Source organism: Tupaia chinensis, unplaced genomic scaffold, assembly GCF_000334495.1.
Source record: "Tupaia chinensis unplaced genomic scaffold, TupChi_1.0 Scaffold000060_1, whole genome shotgun sequence".
NCBI classification, from domain to species: domain Eukaryota; kingdom Metazoa; phylum Chordata; class Mammalia; order Scandentia; family Tupaiidae; genus Tupaia; species Tupaia belangeri.
The window spans coordinates 3,163,059-3,178,239 of NW_006159518.1; the positions used below are offsets into that span (position 1 = coordinate 3,163,059).

The following is a 15,181-nucleotide window of genomic DNA, read 5'->3' on the forward strand; positions in this document are numbered from 1 at the left end:
ATTGTGTGGGTTCAGTAGATGATGTAATGGTTCCGTTGTTGGACTCCCACATAGTCAACTGCAATTCGAATCCCAGACCCAGTGGCTTAAAACTCGCACTAGGCATGTGTGCATGTGTGCCTCAAGGGATTGTGTTGTGGCCATCCCCCCCGGGGGGAACTTTCTTATTTTCTGTCTCTCTGGCAAGTGCATGTGCCCTATAGCAAAAGTCCTTTTTAAAAAAAAAAAAATTGTGTGCTATAAAGATGCATAATAACTGAATGTAAATAGCAAATCATAAAAAAATAGCATTTACCTCATAAGACTGTAATGAGAATTAAATGGGTTAATATTTGTAATTTTTTTTTGAGAGGTTTTTGCTATAGGGTATGTGCACTCGCCAGAAAGACAGAAAGAGACAGAGAGACAGAAAATGAGAAATCAACCCCCAGCGGGGATGACCATGCTGCAATGCAATCCCTTCTCCTCCATTCTCCTCTCGAGATCTTGGGCACACATGCACACGCGCCCGGCATGAGTATTAAGCCACCAGGTCTGGGACTCGAACTGCAGTCGACTACATGGGAGTCCAGTGACATAGCCATTACACTAACTGCTGGCCCCAATATTTGTAAATCTTTTGAGGAAGTGATTGGCACATGGAAAATACTATATAAGTTTGTGTAAAGTAAGTAAATAAATGTGTAATGTGCTTCCTTGCTGACTTAGAAGAGTTGCTAAACTGCCCAATCTTACTCTCACCCCTTCCCACTCCACAAGGACATATAAAGTTTGGTAGTCTTTCACTCACAACCAGCTGAATTAATACTGAATCATCAAACAAAACTCAGAAAATACTGTAACTAATGAGAATAAATCTAAAAGGAGAAAATAGATTGCTCTTGCTTATAATGATTTCATGAATTACTATTTTTTTGGGGGGGAAAGTTTTTTTGTTTTTTGTTTTTTTTAGCCATAGGGCGTGTGCGCTCGCCAGCCAGCCAGAGACAGAAAGCAAGAAATCACCCCCCCAGGGGGGATGGCCATGCCACAATCCCTTCTCCTCCATTCTCCTCTCTGGATCTTGGGTACGTACACATGCGCCCAGCGTGAGTTGAAGCTACTGGGTCTGGGACTCAAACCATGGTTGGCTACGTGGAAGTTCAGCGACATAGCCATTACGCTAACTGCTGGTCCCAACTTTTGTGATTCATTCTGACCCTTTAAATAAATTTTAAGACTATGTGTTATGAAACAGCAGTCTCCAACCTTTTGTCTTCAGCCCTGTGGAAGAAAATCCCTCCATGGCCTGCAGTGTGGGGGCTTGGTCCTGGGATGGTGCATACCATATCCACCGTGCAACCCATTTTCACACCACCATATTACAATATACAGTGAAACAATCACATGACAATAGGGTCTGTGTTCCCATGAGAATTCTATACCTCTGCTGATTCAATAGGAGGCAGAGCCCAGGCAGTAATAAGCAATGCAGAGCAGCTGCAAACACAGGCAAAATCTCATTCACTCACCTGCTACTCACACTGCATGGCCTAGGGAGAGAGGAGGGAGGAGCCCAATAGACCACTGACTGGGACCAGTCTGCAGCCTGGGAGTTGGTGACCCCTGATGTAAGGATATAACATCTTAAACCATAATTGACTTTATAATTATGGCAGTGAAAAAAAATTTTACAGAGGGGCTGGCAGGTGGCATGGTGGTTAAAGTCACTAGATTCTTACATGGCTAATGGTGGTTTGAGTCTAGGACCTGGTAGCTTGCTTTCTCCCTTTCCTTTTCTCTCTCCCTCTGGTTAAATTAAAAACTAGTAACAACAAATGGAATTAAATAATTCTTTAAAATATTTACAGAAAACAAGGAAGGTATATGAAATTTTTGATTTCTTAATCAAATGCAGGAATAGTGTCAAGAAGTATATAATTATAGAGGCTAAAAGAAATAAAATCAAGGCCTGAAAATACTCATTCTAAAAAAGGCAAGAGAGGAACAAAAATACTTTCAAGTAAAAAATTACAAGTGAAGGGGGACCAGCAGGTGGGATAGTGGGTAAGGTGCTGGACTCCCACATGGCGAACCAAGGTTTAAGTCTTGGACCTGGTGGCTTGAAAATCACATTGAGGGACCAGCAGATGGTATAGTGGTTATGTCACTGGACTCCCACATAGTCAACCGTGGTTCAAGTCCCGGACCCGGTGGCTTAAACTCACACTGGGCACATGTGTGCCCAAAATCTCAAGAACAAAATGAAGGAGAAGGGACTGTGGTATGGCAATCACCCCTGGGGGGTGATTTCTTGGTTTCTGTCTCTCTGTGGAGTGTATGTGCCCTATAGCAATAAAATAAATAAATAAATAAATAAAATTTAAAAAAAGAAAAGAAAAGAAAAAGAAAAGAAAAGAAAAAGTCATCAGTGTTGTGAAACTTGTTACAGTTAGGATCAGCAGTTGGCGTAATGGCTATGTTGCTGGAATCCCACATGGTCTACTGCGGTTTGAGTCCCAGACCCAGTGGCTTAAACTCATGCCTGGCACATATGCATGCATGCCCAAGATCCTGAGAAGAGGATGGAGGAGAAGGGATTGTGGCATGGCCATCCCCTTTAGGGGGTGATTTCTCACTTTCTGTCTCTCTGTTTCTCTTTGTCTTTCTGGTAAGTGCACACCGCCCTATAGCCAAGACCTCTCCAAAAAAGAGAAACTTGTTACAGTAAAAATACAGTCATGTAAATGCAACAACTTATAGAAATAAAAAAATTTAAAAAACTATTACAGTAAGGTTGATAGATGTGAGTAGAGTTATACTGTAATAAGAGAATATGTAATGTTTAGAGTAGTAAAACTGAAGTGGATGGCAGTTTCTAGGCCTGAGATCACAAGCGTTTAAGTAAGGGCTATCTGTATATTCAGAATTATTCTAGGTAATCTGAGGAATAGGACAGAAGCTTAAAACATAAGCTGTGCTCTAGAGGTCTTTAATATTTTAGTAAGGAAATAAGATATTTAGCTTTTATCTATCAATATTTATTTATCTGTCAACTTCAGGGAAGTTATTTACATCATGCATGATATCTATGTGAATAATATCTCTTGGATTTGTGCTGTGCAGTCTGCAGAGCCACTCGTGGTAGACCTGGGAATCAGTTAGTCTTCATTTTCATCTATTCACCTCCCTGAGAGCCTAAGTAGGGCAAACAGGAAAGCTCTCCAATGGCTTCCCATTCCACCCAGGATAAAATCACAAAATCTTGATTTGGCCTATATTCAAAATTGCTCTGGCCCCAACCAATATTTTTAGTTTTACCTCTTGTCTTTATCCCTCCCACTTTATGTTTCAGGCTAATAGGAATTGATTAAAGGCTTCTTCAATGTTTGCACCAATCATGTATCCTTTGTCTAAAACAGAAACTTAGAAATATCACTAATCCCTCTTTTTTACTTGGAGTAATCAGTTTGTTTTCTAAATGTCTTCTTGACCTTACACTTTTTTCCTTCTCTTTTGCCCTTACTTATTCCAGACTATCTTTATATTGGCTCAGTTCCTACAATAGCTTCCTAAGTGGTCTTCCTGCCTTCCATCTTACCCCTTGTCATCTTTTCTTCCCACTATAATCAGAGTGATCTTCCTTTACAAATGGGAAAATTTGTTCCCATCACTGCACTGATACTACTGCCTAGGTAAAATTAAAAATACTTAAAGCGGTTTATTGTACACTTCAGGACTTCTGGCTCTGTTTATCTCCTAACCTTTTTTCTCTAATCTGCCTTCCCTCTGCCACTAACAGTCATATTACATTCTAAGATTGTCAACATACCAGATTAGTTTTGCTTCTGAACTTTGTCTTTACAATTCCTTCTGATTGGAATACAGTCCAATTTCCCCCCCCTCCACTCTCTTCAATTTTTTTCAGTAGGTAGTTTGCTTGGGAGCCTCAAGTCTCAATTCTGATAACACTGTCTCTGGTTTCCTCATGTCCCCTAAAGCCTGGGTCAGAAGCTCTGTTGTGGGTTTCCAGAGCATCCTCTACTTCTCCTAAGTCACACATATCATGTGCTGGAATTTTCTCTCATAACCCCTTTATTTATTTTTCTAAAATAATTATTTATTTAATTAATTTATTATTACTTTTTCACATGAGTTTGCCAAAGATAAAGAGGGAGAGTGAGAAAGCAAGCTGCCAGGTCTGTCACTTGAACTGCAGTTGGCCATGTGGGAAGTCCACAGCCACCTGCTGGCCCCATAATCACATCTCATATTTAATATATATATATATTTAACATGTATGTATGTATGTATGTGTATGTGTGTATATATATAAATATGTGTGTGTGTGTGTGTGTGTGTGTATAAGCCCCAACAGTCCCTCTCTGTGTATGCTTTTAGTCTCCTTACCCTGTTGCCTATAATATAGGGAGGCATGTAACAAGCAGGGCAAGAAATTCCTCCATTTCTAAAGCATGAAGTTTCTATTGTGTTCTTACTGGACCTCTGAGGCAGATAATAGCAATGACAGTTAAAGATGAACATTTTACTATGTAACTTGTTAACTGTATACAAAAACCACTTCTTCTAAAAGTTGAATAAACTATAGTAAAAGTTTCATAGTAAATGGTTACACAGAATGTAGCTTTAGATTAAAATACATTGGATTTTGAATTTTTAAAATTTTGTAAAATTTACAGTAACATGTGTAATATATGTTATAAGCATGTGATAATTTTTCTAGTAGAATTGGAAAGTAAAAAAAAAAATGGTAGAAATAACTTAATTTTAAATCTACGAAAACAAAGAAGGACATCAAAGGACATTATTGAGAAAGTGTAAAGACAACCCACAGAATGGGAGAAAATATTTGCAAAGCATAGCTCTGATAAGAGATTAATATCCAGAACATATAAAGAACTCTTACAACAATAAAACAATCCAATTCAGAAATAGGCAAAGGACTTAAATAGATTATATTTCTCCAAGAAAAATATACAAATGGCCAATAAGCATATGAAAAGATGCTCAATATCACTAGTCATTAGGAAAATGCTAATCAAAACCACAATGAAATATCACTGAATTAAATCCATTAGTAAGTCTACTATAAAATATTGGATCATTGGAAAAGTTACGATGTACTTGGCCCAGCTGAGGTAGAGCATGCTAGTTGACAGGGCTACTTGGTAGGCTGAGATCACATGGAGGCCCAAGTTTTATTTCTAGCCCATCCTAAAAGCCAGACACAGTGTCACATGTGTATAGTACCAGTTTTTGGGGAGGTTGAGGCAGGAGGATCAGAGCATAGCCAGACCTTGTCTAAACAACAACCCCCAAAATTGTAAGTGTTGATGAGGATGGAAATTGGAATCCTTGTGCTTTGCTGTCAGGAATATAAAATTACTGTAGAAAACAGTTCGGTAATTCCTCAAAAAGTTAAATATTGAATTGCCATTTGATCCAGAAATTCCATTCCTAGACATATACCCAGAAGCACTGCATACAAAATGAATACTTGCACATCAGTGTTCATGGCAGCAAAATTTACTACAGTCAAAAGGCAGAAACAATGTAAGTCTCCATCAATAGCTGCATAAAGAAAATGTACTGTATATATACAGTAGAATATTTTCAGCCTTAAAAAGTAATGGAATGCTGATACTCACTACAACATGAATAAATCTTGAAAACATACTAAGTGAACTAAGCCAGCCAAAAGAAGAACATATAGCATATGATTCCACTTATCTGAAGTACTTAATAGGTAACATCATAGAAAAGGAAAGTAGAATAGAAGTTACCAGAAACTTGGGGGGATTGAGAGTGTTGTTAGTTAATGGGGGCCTGCGGATGGCATAATTGATACATTGTGAGACTCTCACATGGCCAACTGCCATTCGAGTCCCAGACTCAGTGGCTTCAAACTCATGCTGGGCATGTGCGTGTGTGTGTGCCTAAGATCCCAAGAGGAGAAGAGAGGAGAAGGGATGGTAGCATGACCCCCACCCTCTGTGGGGGTGATTTCTTGCTTTCTGTGTCTGTCTCTGTGTGTGTGTGTGAGAGAGAGAGAGAGAAAGAGAGAGAGAGAGAAAGAGAGAGAAAGAGAGAGAGAGAGAGAGAGAACCCCTCCCAGTCGGATGTAGCCCTGCTATAATCCTTTTCTCCCATTTTTTTCATCCTGTTAAGGCTGGAGAAAAACACACCCAGTTTGTTTTTCAAGTGACCCGGCTGGGACTTTAACTGTGGTTGGCCATTTGGGATTCGGCTTCCTAGGCAGGACTATTAACTGCTGCACTATGAGCCCTCAGTGCCTGCAGAGTTAACCACTGCGCATGGGGATGCACATTGCAGCTGTGCCCTTACAGAAGGATCAAGTCTGCCTAACTCAGGCATAGAGCTGATGACTAAATGAAACTAGAAACATGGAAAACTAAACACATTTAGTGTGCATTCTCTGCCTATGTTATTTGGTAGTATTATTTCTCTTATTTTGGTCTAACCTTAAGTATTGTTAAATATATTTTTTTATTCTGTTTTATATGTTTATAGATATAACATTATAAAATCATACTGGTAATATTTATGTGTTACTGGGGCTTTTTTTTAAGAGAAAGGTTGTAATGACATCAAATTGAACTGTCTGCTGTAAATTAAAGTTTAGAAAGTCAAGGGACACTTTGTTTCTGTTTGAATAGTATCATCTCCTTTTTTGTAATCTTAGACTAAACCAGTATCATTTTTTATGTTTTTGGAGGGATTTTTGCTATAGGGCACGTGTGCTCACCAGACAGACAAAGAGAGACAGAGAGACAGAAAGTGAGAAATCATCCCCCTGCAGGGATGGCTACACCGCATTCCCATCTCCATTCTCTCAGGATCTTGGGCACGCACACACATGTGCCCAGCATGAGTTTTAAGCCACCAGGTCCGAGGCTTGAGCCGCGGTTGACTACATGGGAGTCCAGCAACATAGCCATTATGTCAACTGCTGGTCCTTAAACCAATATCGTTAAAGTAGAAACAGTAGTTAACTATTTTGTAGACTTTACAGAATGACAAAGTTAATATAAGAGTTGAGATAATCAGGAAAATGATCAAAATGCCATTATTATTCTTCCCTTCCCCCTCCTCAATTTTCAATGTGTATTTTTCATTTGAAAATTATCAGTAAAGAATATCAATTATTTTTTTAAGAATTACTATTTTTAAAATAATTATTTAATTTTATTTATTTATTCATTTATTATTATTTTTTTTATTTGACCAGAGAGAGAGAGAGATATAGAGAGAAACAGAAAGTGAGAAAGGAAGCCACCAGGTCCAGGACTCAAACCGCAGTTGGCTGTGGAGTATCCAGCACCTTAACCACCACGCCACCTGCTGGTCCCAAGAATGATTTTATTTAGCTTTATTTGTTTATTTTAATTTGACTAGAGAGGGTCAGAGTGAGAGAGAGAGAGAAAGGCAAAGTGAGAAAGCAAGCTGCCAGGTCCAAGACTTGAACCATGGTCGGCCATGGAGAAGTACAGTGCCCTTAACCATCATGCCACCTGCCAGCCCCAAGAATATCTGAATTCTAATCTTGTCTAATTGTGTGACAATTTTTTCTCAGCCTCAATTTCCTTAACTGTAAGAAAACATAACAATAGTACATCATAAGTTATGAGAGTTAAGTGATTTGATATGGAAAAATGTCTGTAGAACACTGCTTGCATCTCAAGTGTTTAGTAAATATAAGCCTCTTTTATTATTGTTGTTGTGGTTATGATGATATACCCATCACTTATTCAACCCTAGGATGAATATTATGAGTTTTTAAGAATTCAATTTTATTTGTTGTTACTACTTTTTAATTTGCTATAGGGCACATGTGCTTACCAGAGAGAGAGAGAGACAGAGAGAGACAAGGGAAAGTGAGAAGAGTGAGAAGACAAGCCTCCAGGTCTGGGAGTCAAACTGCAGTCAGCCATGTGGGAGTCCAGTTCCTTAACCACACATCACCTGAATTATCTTTTTTTTTTTTTTTTTCCTTGAGAGAGATTTTTGCTATAGGACACATGCACTCACTGGAGAAACAGACAGGGAGCAAGTAATCACCCCCCAGAGGGTTTGGTCATGCCACAGTATCTTCTGCATTCTCCTCTCGGGATTTTAGGCATGCATGCACATCCTCCCAGCATGAGATTCAAGCCACTGGGTCCAGGACTCGAACTGTGGTCGACCATGTGGGAGTCCATTGCCTTAACCACTATGCCACCTGCTTACCTGAGTTATCTTAAAGGAAGTATTTAGAGGTAATATGGATCTTTTGTGAATGTGAGACCTTAGCCAAATGGCCCTCCTAGCTCCTTTGGCTCAGCGATAGATTCTTTTTATTTAATTATTTTTTTATAATTATTTAATTTGATTTATTCATTCATTTATTTAATTTGATAACAGAGAGAGAAACAGAAAGTGAGAAAGCAAGCCATCAGGTCCAGGACTCAAACCATGGTCAGCCATGTGGGAGTGTCCAGCACCTTAACTACTCTACCACCTGCTGGTCCCACTCATAGATAGATTTTGATAACATTTCTGTAATGAACTGTATGGAACAAGAGAAAAGACCAAATGGAAGACTTCGTTGAGAAGAAAGGACCTGAAATGAGCCTTGAAAGAAGATTTGCAAAGGCTGAGAGGAGAAGCCTACTTTTAATTTTCCCCCTTTCCTTCCTACCATGTACTGGGCATTATACTATATATACTACAACCTTTTTCTGAACAGGTCAGTAGCTAGTACTTGCCTAACTCCAAAGCCGTTCTTATTTCCATGCTATGCTGCTTGTTTAATAATCACAGCTTGTATTACCCTGTGCCTTGGCCAAGATACTTTTAAATAACCCATTGGCTTTTAGTAGATAATCTGGTTTTTATGATTATTTCCTTAATTTTACTGTTTGGATGTATGCTGAATTGTGCTTTCTTTCTAACCTGAATTTTGCTGATTTTGTTCTTTCATAATTTAACTCAGGTGTAATGTCCTTGCTGAGGCCTCTTCTTCTGGATGTGGTCCCAACAATTCAACAGACTGCTGCTTTGGCTCTTGGGAGACTGGCCAATTATAACGATGACCTAGCTGAAGCTGTGGTGAAGGGTGACATTCTTCCACAGCTTGTTTATTCCTTGGCAGAACAGAATGTAAGATTTTTAAGAAATAATAATCATGTGTTTTTGTTTTAGATTTTAAAAATTCTGATAGTTTGCATATAGTTGTAAGCTTAGGCATTAAAATTATTAGGGTGTATTAACTAACATTCAGTTTTCAGAACTGCCCATTATAATACCTTTAGAGTATTTTGCTTTGGGGCTGATATGCAGCTTTTCTCCATTATTGTTAATACAAGGTGAAAATAGATTTAAACTTTTTTTGGGGGGAATTATATATAAAGCAGTATTTCTATATATGGGTGCTTTAAACAAAGCTATAGGATCTGCAACATTATATAGGCAAACATTGACTTTTCATAAAAGGCATGATGCATTTTTGCATAGAACAACATAGAAAAATATATCATGACTTTTCCAATGACCCAATAATAGTTGCTTTCAACAATCCTTATATGCAGGTGAAATCTGGTTAGTGGGGAACAGTGACAGAAAGCCTTGAAGCAAGGGATAAAAGACAACCAAAATGAGGAAGAGGATGTGTACAATGGAAGGCTTGATAAAGCGTTATGTACCAAGTATACAAGCATGTCAGAAGCACTCTCTAAAAATGCTCCAATTTCTCCCTTCCTATTTGGTGCCATTCTGTATTTCTATACAGTGTTGTCTTTTTGGTTCCACAGTAGTTATGGGCCTACTGTAGGTAGGGTCACAGACTGTTCATTCCATTCTGCTAGTTTATCGTAACTCAGGGATGTGTCTTTCTTGACATGTATTTGAGACTAAATCCCTATTTGTGTAACAAAAAGAAACAACCCAAGTGAAAAATGGGCTAATAACTTGAATAGATATTTCCCCAAATAATATCTATAAATGGCGAACATATGAAAAAAGATTCAGGGGCCAGCAGGTGGCATGGTAGTTAAGGTGCTGGACTCTTACTTGGCTGATCAAGGTTCGAGTCCCAGACCTGGTGGTTTGCTTGCTCACTTTCCCTCTCTTTCTGGTCAAAATAAAATAAAATAAAATAAAATAATTCAGTTATTAGAAAATACAAATCAAACCCACAATGAGCTATCATTTAATACCTACTGGGACAGTCATAATAAAAAAGAAAATAAAGGGGGGTGGATAACAAGTGTTGGCAAGGATGTGGAGAAATCAGAACCCTCATTTCTTGCTCAGTGAAATGTAAAGTGATATATCTGCCAAGCTAAAGAAGCTAGACACAAAGGCCATCAATTGTATGATTTTATCTATATGAACTATCTAGAATAGTTAGTTCATATAGATAAAATGCAAATCCATAGAAAGAGAAGCAGGTTAATGGTTACAAAAGGCTTGAGGGGGAGGTATGGGAAGTGACTGCTTTAACTGTAAGGAATTTCTTTTTCTTTTTTTTTTTTTTTGGAGAGATTTTCACTGTAGGGCGCGTGCGCTCGCCAGACAGACAGAGAGAGACATAGAGACAGAAAGCGAGAAATCACCCCCCAGGGGGGATGGTCACGCCACAATCCCTTCTCCTCCATTCTCCTCTCGGGATCTTGGGCACGCACGCACATGCGCCCGGCGTGAGTTTTAAGCCACCGGGTCCGGGACACGAACCGCGGTCGACTACGTGGGAGTCCAGCGACATAGCCATTATGCTAACTGCTGGTTCCCAACCTGTAAGGAATTTCTTGATGGGGTAATAAAAATATTCTGGAACCGAGGCTGGCAGGTGGCATGGTAGTTAAGGGTACTGGACTCCCACATTGCCCACCACGGTTCGAGTCCCAGACCTAGTGGCTTGCTTTCTCACTTTTCCTTTCTCTCTCTGTCTCACTTTGTCACTCTCTGGTCAAATTGAAATAAATAAAGTTAAATAAAATAATTATTTAAAAATATTTATTTATTTAATTCCATTTATTATTATTTTTCAAAAAAAATTTTTGGAGAGGGTTTTGCTATAGGGCGTATGTACAGAAAGACAGAGCGAGACAGAGACAGAAAGCAAGAAATCATCCCCAGGGGTATGGCCATGCCGCAATCCCTTCTCCTCCATTCTCCTCTTGGGATCTTGGGCATGCATGCACATGTGCCCAGCGTGAGTTTAAGCCACCAGATCCGGGACTCAAACCGTGGTCGACCACATGGAAGTCCAGCGACATAGACATTACGCCAACTGCTGGTACCTTATTATTATTTTTAATTTGACCAGAGAGAGAGAGAGAGAAAGGGAAAGCGAGAAAGCAAGCTGCCAGGTCTAGGACTCGAACTACAGTCGGCCATGTGGGAATCCAGTGCCCTTAATCACCATGCCACCTGCTGGTCCCATAAAATAATTCTTTAAAAAGAAAAATTCTGGAACCACATAGATAGTGGTAATGGTTGCACAACATTGCAAATGCTTTAAATGCCCCTTAATTGTACACCTTAAAATGGTTAAAATGGTAAATTTTATATGTTTTATGTGAATAAAAAATTAATCCTAATTGTACAGAAATTTACCTTATTTTATAGACTGGAGAATCATTTACTAATGCCTGTTATAGAGCCTATGCACTTGCCAGAGAGAGCCAGAGAAGAAAGTGAGAAATCATACCCTGGGGGATAACTATGTTGTAATCCCTTCTCCTTCATTCTCTTCTTGGAATTCTGGGAATTACCCACACATATGCCCAGTGTGATGTTCAAGCTGCTGGATCTGGGACTCAAACTGTGTTCAACCATGTAGAAACCCAGCACTTTAACCACATGCTACCTGCTGGCTCCATTATTGTATAAAATTTGAAAAACTTATTTAATTTTTAAATTATTATTATTATTATTATTTTTAATTTGCTATAGGGTACATGCATTCACCAAAGACAGAGACAGAGAGAGAAAAATAGGGAAAGTGAGAAAGCAAGTCACCGGGTATAGGACTCGAACTGCAGTTGGCCATATGGGAATCTAGCACCTTAACCACCATGCCACCTGCTGGTCCCATTGTATCAATATTTTAGCCCAAGAAGTAAATATTTAAAAAAAGAAATTAAAGTCACCTAGTCACTTTTTAGTAGCTGCTGTACAGAAAAAGAAACTTAGAACATAAATAGGGGATTATCTGGGTTTTAATAATAAGGGAAAAGTCAGGAGAGCATCACTGGGTCATTATGCTAATGATAAAACAACAGCATCACTGACAAATATTTCCTGTACAATGAACTTTTTTAGTCATATGAAGAGAAATATTAGTCTTCTGTTTTAATTTCATTTCATCATTCTTAACCAGATGAACATTATATAAAGAAAATATAAACATGAAGCAATATACTTAAAATTCACATACTGTTTGCTTTTAGCTTTTTAAGAAAGCACTTCTAGAGGGGATGAATAACTTACTTACTATCCCATTGTTTGGTTATTTATTTGCCAGGAAAAAATTAAAACATCATGGATGTTTTGCTTTTATGTTTATTTACTAGTTGGGAAGTGCATCTTGAAACACGGTTGTTATTTCAGGATAGCTTGGGACACAGAAAGATTAGTTGAGTTCATGAAAAGCCTACGGTGCTTAGAGACTGGGGGCAAGTAAAGGGAATGAATTAGTCAGTTGACAGTTTAGTTGCATATGCTAACAATATAAGGGTTCCCATGGGTCAAACAATACCTCTCAGTGTAATATAGATACATAAAATCCCATTATTTTATGAATTTGTAGAAAATATGTTTATTTTTATGTAATTTTCAAATGCTTGGTTCAGAGCAGAACATTTAAAATGTAATAATTTAAAACTTGGGACCAGCAGATGGTATAATGGTTATGTTGCTGGAGTCCCACAGTCTTTTGCGGTTTAAATTCCAGACCCAGCGGCTTAAAACTCATGTTGGGCATGTGTGTGTGTGTGTGCCCAAGATACCGAGAGGAGAATGGAGAAGAAGGGACAGAGCTGTGGTCATCCCCCCAGAGGGTAATTTCTCTCTTTCTGTCTCTCTGTCTCTATCTTTCTGGCAAGCATACATGCCCTATAGCAAAAATCTCTCTAAAAAAACCTATAAAATAAAATAATAACTTATAACTTGTTTACAACTTAGTTATTGAACAAAAGGAATGGGGGAACATTGAATAATCAAAATGATTTTGTAGGATGTTCATCTTTTGTATTCAAAAGATGTTTAGTTTATATTAATGTTATTTTTATAGTGGCTTTTTCTATTTTAGATTTTGGTTATGTAAGTGCTTAATCTATTTTGGATTTTGTATTGTATCCTTGTAGCGTTTTTACAAGAAAGCAGCTGCCTTTGTGTTACGAGCAGTTGGTAAACACTCTCCTCAGCTAGCTCAGGCAATCGTTGATTGTGGAGCACTGGATACTCTGGTGATATGCCTGGAAGATTTTGACCCTGGAGTCAAGGAGGCTGCAGCCTGGGCACTTGGATATATTGCAAGACATAATGCAGGTAAAGAAGCATATTTTAAAATAGGATTTTTAAAGTTTAGATTTATTAGGCAAATCTGGTTTTGGTTAGTAAGCCATAGATGGGGTTTTAACGGTATTTCCTTACTTTCTGATAAATAAATGTTGAGTGATGGCTGAGTTGTATAGATTATATAGTCACAAAAAAATCTATGCATTTCAGTCTTTATCTTGGTTGGCAGGTGAAAAATTTGAAGAGAGGGTGAAAGGAAAAGGGATGCCAAAGGGTAGGGGATTGATTCTCAAAGGGTTTGATAAATTGGTTTAGTTAAAAAGATTATTTTAGTTTGTCAACTTTCAGGGGGTTATTGAGGTGATTGGGTCATTATAATCGGTCATTTTTAATCCAGTCAGGAGCCATATCACATGAACAAGTGATGCTGAGAAAGATACGGACATAACTTTCTAGAAAACATTTGTATTCAATTCATACTGGACAGGAAGAAGCAGCAGCACCTTCTCCTATAAACTGACAGTTTAGTGAATTCATCAAGAAGAGATTGTACCCAGTGGTTAAGGGAGCTGGATCCCACATGGCTGACTGAGATTTGAATCCCATCCTTAGCAGCTTGAAAAACACATTGAGCACATGTGTGTCTGTGTCCAACATCTCAGCAGGACAGAGAGATGAGAAAGGATTGAGGTGTGACCATACCTCACTGGTACTCTCTCCCTCTGTCTGTTTCTATTGAGCATATGAATGAATCCTCTAGCAATTAAAAAATAAAGAGAGAAAGAGCAAAAAAGGAACCTGGGCCTCTTGTAAGAAGGTTGTGCTAGGGTCGGCAGGTGGTGTGGTGGTTAAGGGTGCTGGACTCCCACATGGCTGACCACTGGTCAAGTCCTGGACCTGGCAGGTCACTTTCTCACTTTCCCTCTCTCTCTCTCTTACTCTGTCCCTCTCTGGTCAAATTAAAATGAATGAATGAAGTTAAAGTATAAAAATTAACTCTTAAAAAAAAAACGAAAGTTGTCCTGACACACTCAACTAGTAAACAGTGCATAGGGAACAGAATTGCCACCAATCTATGCAAGTTGCTTATGAGCAAATGTTGTAAGAAGAAAGTACAGCTTTTAGAGATGTGCCATGGATTCGGTAGCAACCAGAGTTCCCGTCGGGCCTGAGCTGTACTAGCACCTCCCTCAGGAGACCGTTGCTGTCAGTGAGCCCGTTACACGGTAACCATGTGAGACAGAAAGGCCGTGATCAAAAACGCGGACATGTCAGAAGAGATGCAAGAGGACTGAGTGGAGAGCGTGACTCAGGCGTTGGAGAAATATAACATAGAAAAGGACATTGCGGCCCATATCAAGAAGGAGTTTGGGGACCAGCAGTTAGCGTAATGGCTATGTCGCTGGACTCCCACGTAGTTGACCACGGTTCGAGTCCCGGACCCGGTGGCTTAAATTCACGCCGGGCTTGTGTCTCTCTGTCTCTTGTCCTCTGACAGGAGAATGGAGAAGAAGGGATTGTGGCATGACCATCCCCCCTAGGGGGTGATTTCTTGCTTTCTGTCTCTCTGTCTCTCGCTCTCTGTCATTCAGGTGAGCACATGTGCCCCATAGCAAAATCCTCCCCCCCCCAAAAAAAAAAAACCTCCTAGTAACGGCCA

The 15,181-nt window shown here is 39.0% G+C and overlaps 1 protein-coding gene across 2 annotated transcripts in view; it reads left to right on the forward strand.

The window, feature by feature from the left end:
• SPAG6 (sperm associated antigen 6) overlaps positions 1-15,181 on the forward strand; it is a 99,021-nt gene that overhangs the window by 14,573 nt on the left and 69,267 nt on the right. For both annotated transcript variants that reach the window (XM_006141623.2, XM_006141624.2), the window contains exons 3-4: positions 8,993-9,159; positions 13,368-13,551. In XM_006141623.2, coding sequence (XP_006141685.1) covers positions 8,993-9,159; positions 13,368-13,551 — 351 coding nt within the window. The remainder of the gene's footprint in view (positions 1-8,992; positions 9,160-13,367; positions 13,552-15,181) is intronic.